Below are 20154 nucleotides of genomic sequence, written 5' to 3'. Positions count from 1 at the left end.
GATACTGTCTTTCAGTTTTCCAAAATAGCTCACGAGAGTAAAAGGTGAAGGCAGACGCGGTGACCTTTTCCTTCTTTCTGATTCTTCCTCCCCAGGCATCTGTGTCTGTGTGCGCACCTTGGACAGGCAGGGCCCACTGGGAGCAATGCCGCCACCGTCAGATATCGTCAAAGTGGCCATTGAGTGGCCAGGTGCTAATGCTCAGCTCCTTGAAATCGACCAGGTAAGCTCCTGAAATGGGAAACAGTGATGCAAGGAGGGAATCTGAGACGAGCGTGGCAGAGGGTGTCTTTAGGGATGGGGGTCACTGGCGTCAGGAGTAAGAACCAGCAACAGGGAAGCTGAGGCCCTTCCCGTCCAGTCCTTCACCCCTCGGTTGGTCACTAGGGCTTGGGACAGCTGCCTGTCTCTGCAGCACAAGCTCTCAGGGAAGAAGTCCGTGCCCAGGCCCCAGGATGACCCTGCTCAGCAGCCCGCCGTCAGAACCTAGGCGCAAGGAGGCTGTGGTTGAAGGCTCTCTCTCTCTCTCTCTCTGTTTCAGAAGCGGCCCCTGGCGTCCATCATCAGGGAAGTGTGCGATGGGTAAGTGGAAACTGCCTGTTGTGGATGGCGGCAGGCTGCGGACTGAGGAGCGCTGCCGGGTCTGGAGTTACTTCCGCCACAGGCCCTCCAGCCGGCCGGGCCCCCAGTACGGGGCTTTCGTGGACCACTGTCTTGTGAAGGAGGGGCAGCCAATGAGGGTGCCCTCGGACCTCTGTGAACCCTTGGCTCCTCCTCCAGGTCCAGGAGGGCCCTGCCTGAGGTCCTGGCGGGATCTGAGGCCCACGCTGAATTGTGTGTGCCTCCTTCGGTGCTGGCAATCTCACAAGGTTATTGGTAGCCTGGAGGAGGTTATTTTTTTCAACATCTCAACCTGAACCTTTGATTTTTGTCCGCTGGTCCTCCAAACATGCCATTGGATCCCTTGAGCAACTCGACTGAAATTGTGTATCTGCAGCTTCTAGAAAGGCCCAGAGGGGGTGCCAACCGGGCTGTCCCGTTTGTCCCTCACACAGGTGGTCGTTGCCAAACCCGGAGTATTACACCCTGCGCTACGCGGACGGGCCCCAGCTCTACATCACCGAGCAGGTCAGCGCCGGGAGCAGGAGTCAGCACAGGCCTTGCTTTGCAGGGAGTGACCCAAGGAGACCACGCCGTTGGCCTCACCTCCACCCAGGAGCTCCCACTCCCCGGGACTGAGCTGCTTCCCGGGCAGACCGGGAGCACCAGCCCTGTTCTCCACTACTGCCTGGGACACCGTAGTTTTACGTCCCGGGGGCCCAGGGCACTCGAAGAGGGGCCTTCGGAGTCTGCACCGAGAAGCAGGCAGCAGGGGAGAGGGCCTGGCTGCAAAGTCTGTTATAACCCCTCTAAAAAATGACAAAATTCTTTTATTTTTAAAATTTTATTTTTTAGAGAGAGGGGGAGGGAGGGAGAAAGAGAGGGAAAGAAATGTCAATGTGTGGTTGCCTCTCATGCACCCCCATGGGGGACCTGGCCCACAACCCAGGCATGTGCCCTGACTGGGAGTGGAACCAGCGACCCTTTGGTTCACAGGCCAGTGCTCAATCCACTGAGCCACACCAGCCAGGGCAGAAAATTCTTCTTCAACTTGCTTATACAATTTTAATATTTTATCTCAGTTGCTCTTTTTTCTCTCTGCTCCCCAGACTCGCAGTGACATTAAGAATGGGACAATCTTACAGCTGGCTGTCTCCCCGGTAGGTACTCCGCTTGCCGTAGGAATTGATTTATTTAACAAGCCTCCACTCTGGGCAAAGACTGTGGGGATTAACAAGTCATTCTTTGCTCTCACAGCCTCGTTGGGCAGTAAACAAACAAGTACGATGTATGGCCTTACTCAAGGGTCTTGATGGAAAGTTGCTTAGGGCGCTGTAGGGACTCAGAAGGGGGACCGTCTGACTCAGCCTGCGATTCCCAGAAGGGCTGCCCAGAGACGGGAACACGCAGCTCAGACGTTGAAGGCTGGGCAAGAACAGCTGAAGAGGGAGGAAAATGCAAAGGGGCCCAAGGGCTTTGTTTGGGGAAGGGGGCTGAGGGTCTGGGGCAGTCGGTGAGAAGCCAGATCCTGAAGTTCCCGGTGGCCTGTTCTGGGTTCGGATCTTATCTAGAAGGGAAGGTGGAGACACTGGAAGGTTTGGAGCAGGAAGGCGCGTTATGTTTAGATTTATAGTTCAGAAAGATCACCTGAGTGAAGGTGGTCTTAGAAGAATCTTCTAAGAAACTAGTGAGGGACGTTAACAGCCTGTGAAGGCCAATGGCAGTGGAGACGAAAGGACGGTCACAAAAAAGACTTAGAGGTCAACTGGATGAACATGGTGATGCCCCGGTGGAGGGAAAGGGGAGACTCCAGGGCGACCCCCGATTTCTGCAAGAGCAGCCTGTAAAGGCAAGTAAGGAGGCAACCAGAGAAGTAAGCAGAGAAGCAGGAGCGAGCAAGGGCTTGTGTGCTGAGGGCAGGCAGTGCCGAGATGGAAGGAGATGTGGTCCACGGGGGGGCAGAGGTCCAGCAAACGGAGAGCAGGCGGCTGTCTGTGGACGAGGGAAGTCAGCGGGTCGCTGCGGAGCGGGCTTCCTGTGCACCGCTCTGGGGGGGGGGGGTGAGCCGGGCTGCCGTGAGTAGAAAGCGGTGAAAAAGTGAGAACCTTGAGTTTACCACAGTATCAAGAAGTTTGGTTATAAGAGGAAGTAAGATGGAGACCATAGTAACTCAGAAATGTGGAGTCCAAAAGGGGTGCTTTTTTGAAAGAGGTAAACCATTCGAGTGCTTCAGATACCAGATTTTGACAAAGATGCAGTGAAAGGTCTCTGTCCCAGTCCCGTCCCTCATCTCCCTCCTCAGACCCTTCGCTGTTAACTTGTTGCAGTTTGTTATATGGCCTTGAACATACGTTAAACTGGACGAGAGGCAGGCTGAGAGTGCAGGAAGGAGGGGCAGGGCACGGAACAGGGCCCTCCGGGGGCAGGACAGAGGAGCCCACAGCCCAGGCAGAGGGATGCGCCCTGACTGCTCGGCCCTGAAAGAGGAGAGTCGGTGCAGGCAGAGCCCAGGTGTGTTTGCAGAAGGGCAGCCAGAAAATGAAGGGCGTGGTGGCACCCGTTTTCTTGACAAGCGAGACTGGTTTGACTGAGCAAGGGAATGACAGCCAGCGTGTCCTGAACACCTGTGTCCTGCCGAACACTGGGCATGTGTTCGGTCTGTGCACCCTGACCGACACCTGATGGGACGGGCACCCTGACAGCCCCACGTGGCAGACAAGGAAACCGAGACTTGAAGAGGTAAACGACTCACCACCCCGCTGGAAACGTGGCAGGGTCGGTGCTCCTGCCCAGGTCCGCCTGACCCTGGGCCAGTCTTCCCGTCACGTTCTGCTTGCCTCTCTTCTGAGCTCGACTTAGGGACTTCGTTGTTCCCCCGGCTCTGCTAATTTAATGTCACAGTCTGGGAGTCACTGGCTTTCACAGAAGCATTTTACAGACCTCTCTCACGGAGCAGTCGGCTTTCCCAGAAGCACGTCTCTCTGAAGTGGGAGCCAGCCACCCAGAACCGCTGTCTCCGGGGAACGTTAACATTTGGAGTTGGAAGTTTCCGAGTGTGACGCAGACCAGCGCTCCTCAGACTGTGCTCCCCGAGACATTTCCTCCAGCTTGTTCTCTCCGGACGCGCTCGCCGCCGTAGAGGGCTCGGAGGGTTTCTGTGTCTGGGAGAGCAGTGTGCTGTTACAGGGCCGTCTGGGTGTCAGGAGAGGCGAAGGGGAACGAACAGGCCCGACTCCTTGGCTGGCAGCGGGCCTGGGCTTCAGGCACTGGCTTAGCTCAGTGAGAAGAAATAAAAACCGCAGGAGCATTTTGGCTCCCAAGGCTCCCCCGTTCCGGCTGAGAACATGAAACGACACACCAGCGAGAGAGAATGGTGAAGTGGTAAATTGCGAGGCACCGACTGTAACGCTAACAAGTTCAGCAAATGGAAAGACCAGTGATCACTGGAGGAGGGACTGTAACCAGAGCTTGGCAGCGAGGGGAGCCTCCTGCAAGGGAAATTCCCACGTTCTGGGGGGGCTTTGTCACCAGTCCTCGTCTCAAAAAGCCATTTCGAAATGAGCTACTTCCCGTTCCTTGATATCCTTAACGTTTCCCCAGGACCACTTCTTTGAGGAGCAATGATGTACACTTTGAAAGTTAAAAAAAAATTGTGCGGCTTATCACATTCTCAGATTGCAAGGTCTGAGAGATTGCAAGGTCTTCGGGGTCATCAGATTAAATTCTCCACCCAGTGCTGCCGGCATCCCCTCTGTAGCCTCTTTGACAGATGGTTGTCTAGGTTCTCCTTGACTGCTTCCAGTGATGGAGAGCTCATTATTTCCAGAGTGGTACAGAAAGGGCACAGGTACTGTTACAGAGTTGGTCTTGGCACACTGGCAGTTCCTGGTTGATCCAGAAAACATTTCCTAAGCAGCTCCTAAGCAGTGCAAAAACTAGTTCTGCCCCAGGCTTGGAAGTTTCCAGAGTGGCCCCCCAGAGCTGTCCACATAGTGGTCACCCGCCACACAGTGCAGATGGCATGTGTCTTGTTCCTGCCCTCACAGTCCCGGGCTGCACGGCAGCTGATGGAGAGGACCCAGTCGTCCAACATGGAGACCCGGCTGGACGCCATGAAGGAGCTGGCCAAGCTCTCTGCGGACGTGACCTTCGCCACTGAGTTCATCAACATGGACGGCATCGTGGTGCTCACGCGGCTCGTGGAGAGTGGAACCAAGCTCTTGTCCCAGTGAGTGTTTCCAAGGTCTCGTGTGCAGCTTCTGGGGCGCACTGCTCTCCACAGAGCATCCGACTCTCATTCCCATTGAGTCGGACGAGTTTCCAGAACAGTTTGTACACAGAGCAGTGTGCTGAGCACTAGAGCGCGCACAGAGGGACACAGTTTGTGACTGTGGTCCTAAATCTTACAGTCTAGCTGGGCTCGCACTCAACGCAGTACTGTGCTGGGTGAGGAGTGAAAATACAGGCCACAGAAAATCAGGCAGAGAGGTCAGCTCATGACAGTCCTGTTTGTGGAAAGTGGTTGGCCTGATGGAGGTTAGCGAGCAGACTGTCCATTACCGACTAGAACAGGTGTCTGTCTGTCCTTAACCTCCCCCTGCCTCCCTCCCTCCCTCTCCAGTCACCCCCACTCTGCACACAGGCCTTCCTCTGTGTTTGCCATAGGCTCCCCCTTACCCATTCGCTGTCCCCCTATCACCCATTTTTACAGAGCGGAGGAGACCCAGAGGTTTGCGAGACACCACGACCCTCTTTGCTGCTCCAGTGCTGAAATGAATGTGGGGGGAAGCTGTGCGCAGTCACGATCAGCAGCGAATAAACAGATGTTTAGTTTGCCTTCTGAGCCTCTGGAGCCTAAGCTGGCAGACGGGGAGTCAGAAATCTTTCAGCCAGGGGATGAGCTATTGAAATTTTCAGCCAAACCAAGCAGCTAATCACGGGTGTTTGTTTGAAGTCCTAGGAAATCCTAAAGCTCTCGCCGTCATCAGCGTTGGCCCAAGAGTGCCACAGTCTCCCGAGAGTGCGGGATTAGAGGGGCCCTCATTTCCTCCCCTTCAGAGTGGGGATAACATCTACTGGTAGTATTGTCACGAGGAGCACTGCTAATGCAGATGGATCCTCACGTGCCTTGTACGTGGGAATATAGTTTGTTGAGTATACTGCACATTGCAGAAATTAAAGGATTTAATGTATAAAGAGGAGAGACAGGAGAGAAAACATTTTCATCCTCAGTCCCCAGCAGCTTGAGGCTCAGGGCTTTGCAGACGCTGTCATCTCGCTCCCCCCCGCCACCCCATGAGATTAGCAGGAGTTTACAGAGGAAGAAGTTGAGGTTTGAAAAGATAAAACTTGCGCAGTTAGTAAACAGCTGAACAGAAATTGAACCCACGCCCAAAGTCTGTAGTCTCTCTCCTGCGCTCCCCTGCCTTTGGGCCCGACGGTGGGCCCGGGACATAAGCGTCCTTAGTGCCTCCACCCAGTGCTGGGCTTGACCAAGGCCTGGTATCCTCCTTGTTCTTGGGCAGTGGTCAAGTGATTCTGTCTCCTGGGATGAGGCAGCACGGAGCAGGAAAGCCTAGTCACGCAGCAGCTCGTGTCGTCAGTGACAGGCACTTGGGCAGAACCCGCTCCCCGCCTGCCTCCGTGTGCGCGCGGGTGCCGACTCCGAGCTCCGCTGGCTGATTGCTTGGGTGGTGCTCACGAGGAGATCCGTCCTGTTGTGGCTGCCTTCCCACCTGGGCCCGGTTTTGAATCTTTGTGTTCCTGTGTGTGTGTTTTGCACATGTCTCAGCTACAGTGAGATGCTGGCATTCACCCTGACTGCCTTCTTAGAGCTCATGGACCATGGCATTGTCTCCTGGGACATGGTGTCCATCACCTTCATTAAGCAGGTGAGGCCTCCCACGCTCCGTCTGTCTCTCCTCCTTCCGCCGTCAGCTGTTCTCCAGGCTAAAGTGGAGCTGTGGGCACTGTGGCATTTCATGACGGTTATCTTTCTATCCCTGAGGCCGGATTTTTCATGCTCAAGCTCTGGCTGTCCTGGGGCTTGGGATAGACCTACTCATTGCTGCCCTCAGGGTTTGCCCCAAGAAGATGGAACTGGGCTCTGAGAGCCGACTCGGGCCAAAGCAGCACCAGCCATGGGCCAGTGCCATCCCCGGGTCTTCTGACCTGCGTCCCGACTCCCACTTCTCTCTGATGAAAAGCATTCATAGCATCTGCCCTGTATTTACAAGTGCGCCTTCTGTTTACAAGTCTGCCAGAAGCCTGTTTGGACTGTCAGATTAGACTCAGTGGATGGGAGTGGAGACTTCTAGTTTGGCTCTCCTTTCTTCCACAAGAAGGGACATCAGTTCAGGAAACAAGAACCAGTGAATACTATGTCCTGACCTAGAATTACACCTATCATTGGCTTGAGACTTGGGGAACGTCCTGGTGCCGGAGCTATTTCGGCACAAGGGACATATCAGAATATTATTGTGGGGATTGAGAAGGGGGGTTAGATGGCGAGACTCTGCATGTCCTCTCTGCCTCCCCAAGGCTCTGGTGGTCTGCGCATGCCTAGGAACACGACGCATGTCAGGAGGAGAGTTCCCAGAGGTGCGGGGAAACCCCAGTGATGTCAGTGAGATCCCTTGCTGTCTACAGTCAGCTTTGTCCCACCTGAACCCTTGTTTTGAAAACAAAGGATTAAGCCCTTAGATTTTGAGGAAACACAGTTGACTGGATACTGTACTTTGAAACTGAGTTATCTCTGCCTAGGGAATCCCTGGCATATTGGCCAAGGTAGCCATAAACCAGATACCACTCTCGCCCAGGGACTACTGCCCCGATGTGGGCAGCAGGTGTGTGAGGAGAGAGCCTTCTTGGGCTAAGGTCAGGGACCTCAGCTGTCCAGCTCCCACAGGCCCTGTGCTTCCTGACTGATCTGCTCCTGTCTGGCTTTAGATTGCGGGGTACGTGAGCCAGCCCATGGTAGACGTGTCCATCCTCCAGAGGTCCCTGGCCATCCTGGAGAGCATGGTCCTGAACAGCCAGAGTCTGTACCAGAAGATCGCAGAGGAAATCACCGTGGGACAGCTCATCTCTCACCTGCAGGTGTGAGTAAGAGTCCCTGCCCCGCCTTCTTCCCTGGCTCTTCTCCCCTCTCGCTCTGCTGAATCTTCCAGTCTCCCTTCTGCCCTGCTGGTATTCCAAGCTGCTGGTCTGCCCGTTCATTCCTCTGTCACCTCTTCCACACTAAGCCAGCTCCCTCTCATAGTTCAGACCTGATGATGTCCTGTCCCTGCGTAAAATGCTCTGGAACTCTCCTTGCCCCTCAGGGTAAAGCGAAGTTTTTCCCAATCTTCCTGTACCATCGCAGTACGAGACAGAATTCGATGCTTTCCTGTCTTTGGGCCAGATAGTCTCTGTACCTATGATGATTATATTTACATGAAATACTCTATTTCTTATTATCCATGTCCCATTTTAAATGGAGCTCTTTGGGAACAGGGGCCAATCATTTCTGTATTTCCAGCTCAGATTTAAGAAGCTCATTAGCATCTGTTGACTGAACACTTTTAAGGTTTTTGAGACTTGGCCTCAGATTATTACTTGTTCATCATCCATGACTGATGCTGTGAGCCATCTCTAAGTGTCACCTGGCTGGTCACTCTTCTTGTCTCTCTTGCCTTCTCTCTCTGTTGGCACAGCTCCAACCAGGAAATCCAGACCTACGCCATTGCCCTGATCAACGCGCTTTTTCTGAAGGCTCCGGAGGACAAGAGACAGGTCTGTGGCTGCCTTTTCAAGCTTTTCACCTGGGCTCTTCCAAGAGAAGAATTCTCACCCACCCACCCTTTGCTCTGCAGAGAGCAGAAAGCCAGCCATTTTCCCAAGTCCTTCCCCCTGCCCTTGTGTGGGCCGAGCCCACCGGAGTGGCTCTGCCAAGGAAGACCCAGGGGAAAATTAGCCAGGAGACCTACCAGGGGCTTAAGCTAGGGCAGGAGCCTGCACGCTTGCTCTTCTCAAGGTCCAGAGAGTAAATATTTCTTGCTTTGTGGGCCATATGGTCCATGTGGCACCCACTTAACCTTGCTGTTGTAGCCAAAAGCATCCCCAGACGGTAAGTGAATGAGCGTGGTTGTCTTCCCATGAGACCTTATTGACACAGACAGGCAATAAGCCTAAATTTGGTCTTAGTTTGCCAGCCCCTTGGTTGGAGAATTGGGAAGGGAGAGGAGACCCTCTGGGCATCACTGCTGAGTCCCAGGAGAGCAAGACAGACAGGAGCCTTACTTACGAAGCAAGAGCAGAGGGACTTACGTGAAGCTCCGTGTATAGAGACCCTCCGATCCAGGTTCTGAACCCCCTCCTTGCCCTCGGCGTTAGCCGTGTGACAGTGCAAATGGCTGTACTTCTCCGAACCCCGGTTTTCTCACCTATAACGTGGGAGCAGCCACACCTGCCTCGCTCACTTCGTAAGGATGTCGGGAGGCCAACCAGACCCTGTTTTGTAAGGGAGGACCGCAGGGATGAGCTGGGCAGGCGAAGAAGCACTAGCCAGAGAGTCCAGGAACTAGAGGCCAAGTCCGCTTCCTGCCATTGGCTGGGCACCTGCGTTAACCTCTCTGGGTCTCAGTTTGTCTTGCTGTCTAACGAAGGGGCCAGATTAAAAGATCTCTAAGGGCCCTTTCAACACTAACTTTCTACATTTCTCTGGGAAAAGCCTCAGTTGTGTGCCAGTGCCCTGGGCTTGGTCAGGTGAAGTTCACAGACAACATGCCAAGCTCTTGGTGGACTCTAGTGGGAGGACTGGGAGCATCTGTGATTCTGTCTGTCTGTCTTTCTTGGATGGCTTTGTTCCGTTAATGTCTCCCCTCCCTGTCCTGTTTTGAATGTAAGCCAAAAGCTCATTCTTCCATCTGCTTCTCTCTGTGCTTTTTGCTTTCTGCCGGCAGGACAAGCACCTTAATCCGCTAGACCTGCCTGTCACTGTAAGTAGCACCGCTGTGTGGAAAGGGCCCCCGCTCCCATCCGGTGGGGAGATCACAGCTGGGCAGGAGTCTCACATCTGCTCAGCCGTTCAGGGAACTCAAGGCACAGGACAGGTTGCATGCCGTCAGTCTCATTTGTCCGGACACCGGAGCTTCAGCACAGATTAGAGTCACATGGAGGATGAAGGCGAAGCCTGTCCCAGGGAACGCGGCCCAGTCTTCCCTTCGTAACTTGCCTTTAGTGGTCGTATCCGTAGGTCAGCCCAGGAAGATCAGATTCAGAAACAGCCCGTGGCTTTCATCTAAGTGATGCCATGACGTATCACCTCCCAACCTGATACAGCGAAGCGTAAAGGTAAAGCCAGGCCTTTTTGGACATGGACTGGACCTCGAGGATTTGAAAAGGTGTAGACAGTTGACAAGGGGGAAGTTGGGTGCTCATTTCCTGTGAGGGAGTTTAGAGAGAGGCCAGCCCTGCAGGGATCTGAAAGAGGATGAGCGCTGCCCCCCGCCCCCGTCAGCCCCACAGAGAAGCCTTTGGTCTGAGGCCTTTATATTCTAGCCGTAGACCACTGCATGAGCCACTTTGTTAGTGGTCCACAGCAAGATTTAATCTCCAGCTGACCTCCTGTAGCTACCAGAGGAGTTTCTAGGCCACCCTCCTCCCCCTCCAGTTGGTGTGTGCCCAGGGCAGAGAGAGTAAAACTCGGTGTTCCTGGCAGCATCAGCGTTTGGAGCGTGGCCAGAAATCCAGACGTGAGAGAGTGAGGGACGAGACTCGTGGGTACTCCTCTGCGGGAGACGTGTGGCCGCTGCCTCAGGCCGATGGACTTGGAGTCCTCGGTGCATTAGATGAAGGCAGCGGCATTGAAAGTGAAGTCATACTAATTAACATTATAAGAGTGATGGCTGACACTGGGAGGCAGAGTCCGAAGAATTATGAGAAGCTGTCGGGAAAATGAAAGGCAGGGTGACCTGGGAGCAGTTTGTGGAGGGACGAGAGCTGCAGGTTTCAGCAGCGATGGCCGTTTGGCGAAGCCAAGTCCTGTGTGGTGATTGAGTGGCGGTCACTGCCCTCTCTTCCGAAATAAAGGTGTATATAATGTATTTTTAGGAGATTTGCATAAGAACGGTCCAAGTAATGGTTCTGAGAGGACCCTTAAAGCTTCAACCCCTGGAAGATTCACTTAAGTAGGAAACTTACCTGAGTGTGTTAAATAAATAAAGTGTTCCTGTTAAAATCAGAACCAAATACAATTTTAAATGTTATGAAAAATGGCCCCAAAGCACCCAGCAGGTTCTCTAGGACGGTCAGAAGTGAGCTGGGGACTGCTCGCTGGGCCGGAGCGGCCTGGCCCAGCTCCCTCTGCTGGTGAGGCACTCCGGGTGGGGTGGGGGATGGAGGGGGCCAGGGTGGGGGCAGCTAAAGCCCTGCCATTGGTCTGGAGGGTCTGGGGTCAGAGCCCCTTCCAGCCTGGGCCCTGGGTGTCTGCCTGGAACAGTGACCAGTGGGTGCGGCTGGGGCCATCACGCTGCTCTGTGCTCCGTGTGCGGTGTCCGTCACCTGGTGTCCTTGTACCACTGTGTCTCGTCCTGGTCGCGCTGCAGTCTCCGTCCCTCTCTGAAGACAGTGCAGTCGATTGTGCCACTGGGAAGGGAAACCCTATTTGAGTGAATTTGCACTCACAAAGAAAAGTGTGAGGGAATTTGCTAGAGTATAAAATCCCCTTGATGGTTCGTGGATATTTTTTCTATTTGTCTACTTTTTGTTTGAGAGGAATAAAAATGTAAAAGAAAAAGCCCGAGTTACAACGCCACCTCTTCTTGGTTGTCCAGCTGTGTGCCGGCCACCTTGCCTCACGTTCGCTTATTTTTCTCAACAGGACATGGCCAATGCGTTTGCGCAGAAGCACCTCCGGTCCATAATCCTAAATGTAAGTTAGGAACAAGCTGTATTTATTTTGTCACTATTGTTTTGTTACTATAAGTAACAGTTATTACTATTCCATAGTCGTATTGTTATTACTGAAGTCACCGTTCAGCAGGGAGGACACTCAGAGGGACCCTACCAATGGGCACTAAACACTTAAAGTGAAAAGCTTTTTTTTTTATCTTCAATAAGTCTGTGGAGCTTTCTCCAGGAGGCCGACTGGCCCCCCAGGAGTTGCTCGCTGTCCTGCAAACCCAAAACTTTTGTCAGGGGGAACGTGTTAAAATGGGCACACAGAAGGAACGCAGGTCACTGAACGAACACTGGCTGTAAACCCGAGCTGCGTGGGGCGCCGGCAGGGGTGAGGGAGAGCGTGTGTGCTCCCCAAGGCCCATCCAGTAGGAAGGCGAGTGGCCATGGCACCACGTGGTCAGGTTCTGCAGAGGCTCGTAGCCCCGGAGACTTCAGAGGAGGGGCAGTGAGTCCTGGGTTGAACGGGGGTGTCAGGACACCTCTAGAGGAGTAGCATCAGGGGGGCTGAGGACAAGTATGCAGACCAAGAAGAAGATTTCGGGAAGGCAGGGCCGGGACCGAGAGGGAATGGACGTGTGGGTAGAGGGTGAAGCCAGGGCGTTTCTGGTAGGGCCGCAGAGGTGGCAGAGGGTGGCGAAGGCCAGGCGAGGGCATTTCATCAGGACCGGGACACAACCAGACTTGCACTGCAGGACGCTCCCGCTCCGGGGTCTGCACGTTTCCTGGGGGGTGCGAGGGAGGAGAGCGGAGCGGGGTGGTGAGGAGTGGGGGCATCTGGAAAGAGGTCCACTTCCTCGTCACCAGGGTGGTGACTGGGGGCGGGGGAGCTGAGGTGGGGATGGTGGGAGCTGGGAAAGAGCCCGGGATGTGGGCTAAAAGGAGGCCATTTTATCAGTTGTCAAAAACCAGGGAGAACTGGGAGACCACAGTGCAGGGAATAATAGAAATTTGGAGTCAAGTGTGAAAAGCTTAGTAATTCTGTCCATGAACTTCAGAGTGACCAACCCCCACTCTGCCATTAGCCAGTCTTTGATCTTGCGCAACTCACTTAACTTCCGTGGCCTCCGAGTTGCTGCTCCAGACCCAGGCTAAATGAGCTAATATGTATTCGGTGCTGGGCAGGCCGCCTGGCCCGTGGTCAGCGCTGTGCTGCATTGGCGGCTCTTTGTGAAGCAGGTGCAGAGGTGACAATTCAAGCAGTGAGCCCTGAGTATGGGTCCAGTGGTCGCTGGTCTGAATGTGCAGAGCCCGTCAGGCCTCGGGCACAGAGCCAGCCCCTGCCCGCTGGCCACTTCCCTGGTCACGGCCCCGTGGCCTGCCGGGGAGGAGGGACCTCCGCGAACGCTCGAGCACTGCCCGTGAGCGGCGGAGAGCACACGGCTTCCCCGCATCCCTGTCCGCATTCCTGAGCAGTCGTCGGTCCGCTGTGCATGGGCGGGGGGGTGCCCCTCTGGGAAATTTAATGAAGTTTGAAGCTTATTATTTACTTGAATGGAGTTAGAAGTTCAACTCATTCCTGGACAAAGTTTGTGTCAAGGCTAAAATTCCAGTACAGAAGACAATTCCGTGTCAGGGCTCGGGACTTAAATAGTCTGCTAGGAAATGCTTAATGCAGGCTCCCTGCAGTCCAGGAGTTTAACTGCGTCGAGCCAAAGAACACAGGCCTTGAGGTATCTGACAGTCAAATAAGATGCCACCTAAAACCTCGGAGACCACAACCCACCCACCTGCTGGAGCTGAACTTGAAGCCATTGAGGGCTGCGGCAGTTACCTTTCCCCTGTGGTGTGTCTGAGAAAGGGGGGTTAAGGTGAATGAACACCAACATCACATGAACTTGAACGCATCTTTAAAGTGGTTTGATGCATTCTGGAGAGGCGAGGAGGGAGTAGGGATAGACAGGTCGGGAGGAGGTGGGGTAGCAGCGGGAGGGGACGCAGAGAGGAGGAGGCTCGGAGTGGGGCAGAGAAGAGTGTGGGGGGCAGCAGGGCAGTGGCGGAGGAAAGCCTGGGCAGGAGTGTCTGGGGCAGCGATGGAGGGGGCTGAGAGGGCTCGGGGGTGGGCGGGGCATGAGCCCACCCTGCAGAGAGAGAGCAGAGCAGCTGTGTCCAGTCGGAATTTCTGCAGCTCTGGGAGTGCTGTCCAGAGTGGTGGCCACTAGCCACGTGTGGCGGTTGAGTACTCGAAATGCATCTAGTCTGACTGGGGAACTTAATTTGTCATTTTAAAAATTTTTTCAGTTGAAATGTAAATACCCACGTGTGGCTGGTAGCTACTGTTTGGGCGGCACAGAGCTAGAGAGAGGGGAGGAGAAAGCACTCTGGCCTCAGTGGGAGAGACGAGGTCTAGAGCAGCGCCGCCCTGGAAACATACAACAGGAACCACTTATTTTATTTTAAATGTCCTCGCGGCAACATTAAAAAGGAACACAGGAGCCCTGGCTAGTGTGGCTCACTCAGTCAATTGAGCATCATCTGCAAACCAAAAGGTCGCAGGTTCGATTCCCAGTCAGGGCACATGCAAGAGGCAGCCAATTGATATTTCTCTCCCTCTCTCCCTCCATTAAAAGAAATCAATAAAAGAAAAAATAATAAGATTTTACTTAATTCAATAACCAAAATACTATGACTTCAACACATAATCGATAGAAAAAACCAGTAGTGGGATGCTGCACGGTTTGTTTTCTGTACGGAGGCTCTGAGGTCTGCTGTGCACGTGTTGCAGCGCCTCCCAGCTTGGCTGCGTTTCACATGTTCGGCAGCCACCGTGGCTGGTGGCCACCAGGTTCGACGGCACAGGTCTGATGGGCTTGACCTGGAGCCAGAGCGGGTCCTAGAGAGAGCCGATCTGACGTTAGAGGGAGCGGCTTGGAGAAGACACTGACCTGGAGCTAGGTCTGGAGCGGAACTTGCTGTGACAGTGGCAGTATTCCGTATCGGCCCCATCGTCGAGTGGCAGCCACCTGCCATATGTGCCTGGCGAGCCTGAAATGTGGCTAGTGCTGCCGAGGACCTGGAGTTCTGACTGAAGTTCATTGTGAGGGACTTACATACAAAGAGCCACATGGGGCCGGTGGCTGGCACGTCGGACAGCACAGGCCTGGAGACACTGCCAGGCATAGGCAAAGGACATGAAGGACGCGGGCGGTTTGCGCTGGGGACTGGGCAGGGTCTCGTCTTTGGACGAGACAGACAAGAGTGACAGGATTCGAGATGGCGGGGAGACAGCGTGGGGAGCGGGAAAGAGCAGGCCCGTGGCCGTGAGCATGGGCCGCCTGAGACAGGAACGTCACCCGGCTTTGATCAGCCCGAGGGACAGAGGACGGTGCAGTGGGCAAGAAAAGGGCGGAGATAGAGGGTGAGAACTGGAGAGGGGTGGGTATCAGAGGGACAGAGTGGTGGACCGAGAGTGGGCAGGACAGAGTTGGAGGAGGGAGAGGGGCCCACGCTGACACTGACGTGCGAGAAGGAGGGGACAAGTGTAGAAGAGAGAGGAGGGAGGTCACGGTGAGGGGGCGGGCGAGGAGTGGTCGACGCTTCCGTGCATGTAGCTGTCTCTGCGTCATTTAAAGAAAATGACCTTTTCTAAAGCCTCTCTACTTGGCAAGGCCGTCTAAAACATTTTGTCTGTCTCAGGGAAAACTAAATGATGCTGCCCAATTGTACAAGCAAACCTTTCTCTGTCACACTAGCTGTTGTCTTGGATTTTCGTGAGCAATCGCTACCCCTCTGAGGTCCAGTTCGGTAGCCGCCAGCCACACGATGCTGTGGAGCATTTGAGATGTGACTGGTCCGAATTGAGAGTAGTGATTACTTACTGATTGCAGTCGTCAATATCCTACCTGATTGGAGTAGCTCCAGCCACTGATCTCCAGTATCACGATCTTTCGGGGTAGCCTCCCTCCTCTTTGGGGTGGTCCAGTGTAGCCTCCACCCACCAGTCCACTTCCCCTGACCAGCGGAGGGCAGAGAAGAGGACGGTGTCCTTCGGGCCTGTAGTGAGTCACCTCTGCCCGAATGCACCCGTTCCTGCTCCGCCCCCTCCTAGACCGTGAAGTCCCCGTGTGTGGGAGGAAAGTCCTGACCCTGCCCAGCGCGCTTTTTTTCTCACCGGCACGGATGTGACTCTTTAGTGAGAGGAGATCAGTTCAGCCCCCTGCTCTCTGCCTTTGCTTTTTCTAGCATGTGATCCGAGGGAACCGCCCAATCAAAACCGAGATGGCCCATCAGCTGTATGTCCTGCAAGTCCTGACCTTTAACCTCCTAGAAGAAAGGATGATGACCAAGATGGACCCCAATGACCAGGTAGGTGCCAGGTGGGGCAGAGCTTTCCTGGCTTAAACTGTACGCTGCTGGACGTGGTGCATTCCAGCCTCAGTCTGTGTGCTGAGCGTCCGCTTTGTGCAGAAACCAGTGCCTCTGCTCCGAGAAACCCAGCTGTGGTCTCACCGAGACCTCTTCCCGCCGGTTCACCCGGGGCCGAGCCCATCCCGGCCCTGCTAAGGCAGAAGTGATGCCTCCTCAGAGGCCCATCGGGCTGGAGCTCCTCACAAGCCCAGCCCCCTCCTCCTTTTCCTTGCTCCCCTTGGTAGCGGACTCACCTGCGACTGTCTGTTCCACCTCTCAGGCTCAGAGGGACATTATATTCGAACTGAGGAGGATTGCGTTTGACGCAGAGTCCGACTCCAGCACTGTCCCCGGGAGCGGGACTGAGAAGCGCAAAGCCATGTATACGAAGGACTACAAAATGCTGGGGTTCACTGTGAGTTTCCCAAAGCTCAGACCTCGCAGGCCTTCTCCCTGGCAGGAAGCCAGAGCCCACCCAGCCAGAGCCCAGGTCCCCCCCCCCCGCCCCCCGCCTTCACATTGGTGGAATAGATGGCACTAAGAAGCTGGAGGAAGCGCTTGACACTTGGTTTGCCTCTGAGATGGCAGATTCCCAAGTTCATGTCCACAACGAGCCTGTGAAACAAAGGCATCACAGTCAGGACCAGGAGCGCAGCCAAAGGGATGGAGAGGCGACCTGGGGCACCTCTCACCACAGCAGCGAATGGTGTGGATATTTTGTAATAGGATGCAGCTTGAGGATGGAGTTAATTCGGTTAAATACTAATGGGCACCTACTCAGCACCCAGCAGCCTGCCATGTGCTGGGCATACAGGGGGGGTCAGCCCCGCCCAGCGGGCAGGGCGCAGCCTCCAGGTAGTGGTGGTGTGTGAAAGGGCTGGACAGAGGTAGGTCTGCAGTGCTGGTGGCACTCGGAGGAGGGGCGACAGGGCTTCCCCTCCGTGACACCCAGAGGAGACTCCCGATTCTCCAGTTGGGTCTCTGTTCCTCCAGAACCATATCAACCCGGCAATGGACTTCACGCAGACTCCTCCTGGAATGCTGGCCCTGGACAACATGCTGTACTTGGCCAAAGTCCATCAGGACACTTACATCCGGGTAAGGCTGGGAGCCCGCGTTCTCAGTCCTGGCGCCACCTCTCTGGACTCTCCTTCACCCCCCTTCCCTCTCCTCCCTCACCCCCTTCCCTCTGTCCCCCACAGATTGTCCTGGAGAACAGCAGTCGTGAAGACAAACACGAATGCCCCTTTGGCCGCAGTGCCATCGAGCTCACCAAGATGCTCTGTGAAATCCTGCAGGTTGGGGAACTCCGTAAGTCCTTGCGGCAGCCCCTCTCCCTCAGCCAGTCCTTTGAGTCAGGAGCCGGGGGGAGGCCCAAGGTCATGACGTTGGGGGTCGTTGGGGCCGGGCATCCTCTGTCACCAAGGGAGCAGTAATCCACTTTATCTTTGTTAACGGGAACCTCGGCTACGGCTTTGCCCAAGCTGGTGATTTGAACATGTGCAAGAGCTACACCACCATCCCCTCACTCTCATGTGTAAGGACTAGCCGACTCTGTCACAGGGTAGAGGCGGACGGGGAGAAGGTGCCCTGGAGAAGAAGGCTCCGGAAGTGGAGAACGGCCCAACCCACCCTCCTCCTTAGCCCTGGTCCTCCCTCTGGTTTTGTTCCCCTGGACTTGGTGCAGAGCATCCCGAGGTCCTGGGCGTGAGCTCCCAGCTCACCCTTGCCCCACCCCTTTTCTTCCGCAGCAAACGAGGGGCGCAACGATTACCACCCGATGTTCTTCACCCACGACCGAGCCTTTGAAGAGCTCTTTGGAATCTGCATCCAGCTGCTGAACAAGACCTGGAAGGAGATGAGGGCAACGGCTGAGGACTTCAACAAGGTCAGTGTCGCAGAGCTCCGAGGTCCATGGGCTGGGACCATCAGCTGGCCAGAGCCAGAGAAGTGCCCAGCTGGGAGACCAGCGTGGTCCGAAGTGCTGAGTCACAAGCGCTGAGGCAGTGGCGCCTCGGTCCCCTCTGGCTGTGCTTCCTCTGTCACATGACCACGTGTCTTGCCCCTCCTGTCTTCCTTAAGGGAAGGACGGACTCTCACTGGAAGTGTAAAGAGGAGAAGGCTTTTCCATAATCCCACCACCCAGTGACGATCGTTTCTGTTTCACCGTAGTCCTTTTTTTCTGTCGCTGGTGGAGCGCTGGCCGGATACACACTCTGATGGCCGGCTTTTCCCTTGTTTTAGGGGAAGTGACACATTTTATGGACACACCTCAGTGTCCAGGCACCCTGCCTCCACAGACGTCTCCTCGTCCTTCTGGCAGCATGTGTCTGTCTCTCCCTTTAAAGAGGAGGCAGAAGCCTGAGGATGTGAAGTGACTTGTTCAAGGAACAGGTGAAGGGACAGAGTCAGGATCTGAACCCGTTTCTCTCTGACTCCAAATACCTTTGCTCATGTCACACCCTTGACTAATTGAAACTTGTGAGAAATAAAGCATTTGTCACCACCAGTTGCTTGTCCCCAGTAACCGTCTGGGGAGGTGTGCCCTAGCACGGGGTGCCCTGCGCCCCCAGCGCAGGTCTGTAGTGCCCACCGTTCCGAGGCCAGGGGCTAGGGCAGAGCCTCCGTGCCCCTGAGGCAGCACCCGTGTCAGAGCGTGAGCAGGGCGCCTCCTTCCTCCTCCTCAGGTCATGCAGGTGGTCCGAGAGCAGATCACGCGCGCGCTGCCCTCCAAGCCCAACTCTCTGGATCAGTTCAAGAGCAAACTGCGCAGCCTGAGCTACTCGGAGATCCTGAGGCTGCGCCAGTCCGAGAGGATGAGTCAGGATGACTTCCAGTCCCCGCCGATTGTGTGAGTGCCGTCCCAGAGCAGGCTTCGGGGAGGCGGGCTAATCGTCGCTGGGGCCCTCTCCTCACCTTGGTGCCTGTCTCCCCTACTCCCCCCCCCCCCCCCCTCCCCCCACCCCAGGGAGCTGAGGGAGAAGATCCAGCCCGAGATCCTTGAGCTGATCAAGCAGCAGCGCCTGAACCGGCTCTGTGAGGGCAGCAGCTTCCGAAAGATTGGGAACCGCCGAAGGCAAGGTGAGGGGGCCCTGGGGCCCTGGGCTGGTCCTTGCTGCCCAGAGTCGCCTGCCAGGGCGGGCCCTGCGGGGAGCAGGCAGGGAACAGGGCACCCTTCGCCCTTTGGGTGCCCAGGCCTTCCCCAGAACCGTCCTCGCTCACCCGCCGTGCGTCCCCTGTGTTCCAGAGCGCTTCTGGTACTGCCGCCTGGCGCTGAATCACAAAGTCCTGCACTACGGAGATTTGGATGACAACCCGCAGGGGGAGGTGACGTTCGAATCCCTGCAGGAGAAAAGTAGGTTCAGTCCTCCGCTGCTGTGTCCTGGTAGCGGGACTCGATGTCGGGGTAGTTCCAGTCCTGGCAGTTTCAAGCTGACCTGGTCTGGGGCCAGTTCTCTCCCTGGACCCATTTCCTCGCTGGCCAGGGTCACTCCTGCGGCCCACCCCCCAGGGCTGCCAGGGTGACCAGTGAGACCGCAGGGGGCGGGTGCTGACTCTGCAGAGGGCGACACAAAACCAAGGTGAGAGGTGGAGGCTGTTCACACCCAGGCTTTGCTACTGATTTAATTAATTCTAATGGATTGCAAGTTCATCCTCCCTCCTGCCTTAGTTTCTTCTCTCAAAATGACAGCCACACCTCCCTCAGAAGAGGCGTGAAGGAGTAGTGTGGGTAAAGCACTTAGAACCAGTAGCAAGTAGGTAACAAGCAAAACCGTTAGGTCTTGTCACTGCCATTTGCTGTGGTGGCATCATCACTGTCATTACGGTGACGTGAAAGTGAGGCGGGTGTCGGAGGCCCCACGCCTTGGGGAGACGACCCAAAAGCCCTGAACTGCCCTCCAGTCGGATTCAACACAGCCCAGCAGGCCGTGGCCCACGGGAAGTGACCATGGAGGAGGGAATGATGGAGGCCACACTCCCGGAGCCGATACAGCCCTCTGCGTCTAGGGGCGGGGGCTTCCCTTCTAGACCCGAACCAAGAACCAACCTGTCGCGTGAGGCTTCCAGAGACTAATGCCCTCCGTTTAACAGTTCCTGTTGCAGACATTAAGGCCATTGTCACTGGGAAAGATTGCCCCCACATGAAGGAGAAGAGCGCGCTGAAACAGAACAAGGTGGGTGGAGAAGCCGCCCGAGACTGCGCCACCGCTGTGGTGATTCCCGGGCGCCCGGTGGTGGCGGCTTTGGGTGCGCGGTCTCGCCCCAGAC

The 20154-nt window shown here is 55.4% G+C and overlaps 1 protein-coding gene across 3 annotated transcripts in view; it reads left to right on the top strand.

Annotated features, from left to right (window-relative positions):
- ELMO2 (engulfment and cell motility 2) overlaps nucleotides 1-20154 on the top strand; it is a 34549-nt gene that overhangs the window by 10150 nt on the left and 4245 nt on the right. For all 3 annotated transcript variants that reach the window (XM_037164485.2, XM_037164487.2, XM_037164486.2), the window contains exons 2-19: nucleotides 96-223; nucleotides 542-582; nucleotides 1056-1128; nucleotides 1710-1760; nucleotides 4647-4828; nucleotides 6392-6491; nucleotides 7549-7700; nucleotides 8295-8373; nucleotides 11462-11512; nucleotides 15721-15843; nucleotides 16166-16300; nucleotides 16879-16983; nucleotides 17088-17196; nucleotides 17637-17773; nucleotides 18573-18736; nucleotides 18854-18966; nucleotides 19133-19240; nucleotides 19978-20060. In XM_037164485.2, coding sequence (XP_037020380.1) covers nucleotides 146-223; nucleotides 542-582; nucleotides 1056-1128; nucleotides 1710-1760; nucleotides 4647-4828; nucleotides 6392-6491; nucleotides 7549-7700; nucleotides 8295-8373; nucleotides 11462-11512; nucleotides 15721-15843; nucleotides 16166-16300; nucleotides 16879-16983; nucleotides 17088-17196; nucleotides 17637-17773; nucleotides 18573-18736; nucleotides 18854-18966; nucleotides 19133-19240; nucleotides 19978-20060 — 1884 coding nt within the window. In that variant the 5' untranslated portion in view covers nucleotides 96-145. The remainder of the gene's footprint in view (nucleotides 1-95; nucleotides 224-541; nucleotides 583-1055; nucleotides 1129-1709; nucleotides 1761-4646; nucleotides 4829-6391; nucleotides 6492-7548; nucleotides 7701-8294; nucleotides 8374-11461; nucleotides 11513-15720; nucleotides 15844-16165; nucleotides 16301-16878; nucleotides 16984-17087; nucleotides 17197-17636; nucleotides 17774-18572; nucleotides 18737-18853; nucleotides 18967-19132; nucleotides 19241-19977; nucleotides 20061-20154) is intronic.

The sequence above is a fragment of the Artibeus jamaicensis genome, unplaced genomic scaffold, assembly GCF_021234435.1.
Source record: "Artibeus jamaicensis isolate MK-2021 breed Jamaican fruit bat unplaced genomic scaffold, CSHL_Jam_final contig_685, whole genome shotgun sequence".
NCBI classification, from domain to species: Eukaryota; Metazoa; Chordata; class Mammalia; order Chiroptera; family Phyllostomidae; genus Artibeus; species Artibeus jamaicensis.
Note: the sequence above shows the minus strand (reverse complement) of the source record. Positions and strands in the feature narration are given on the sequence as shown.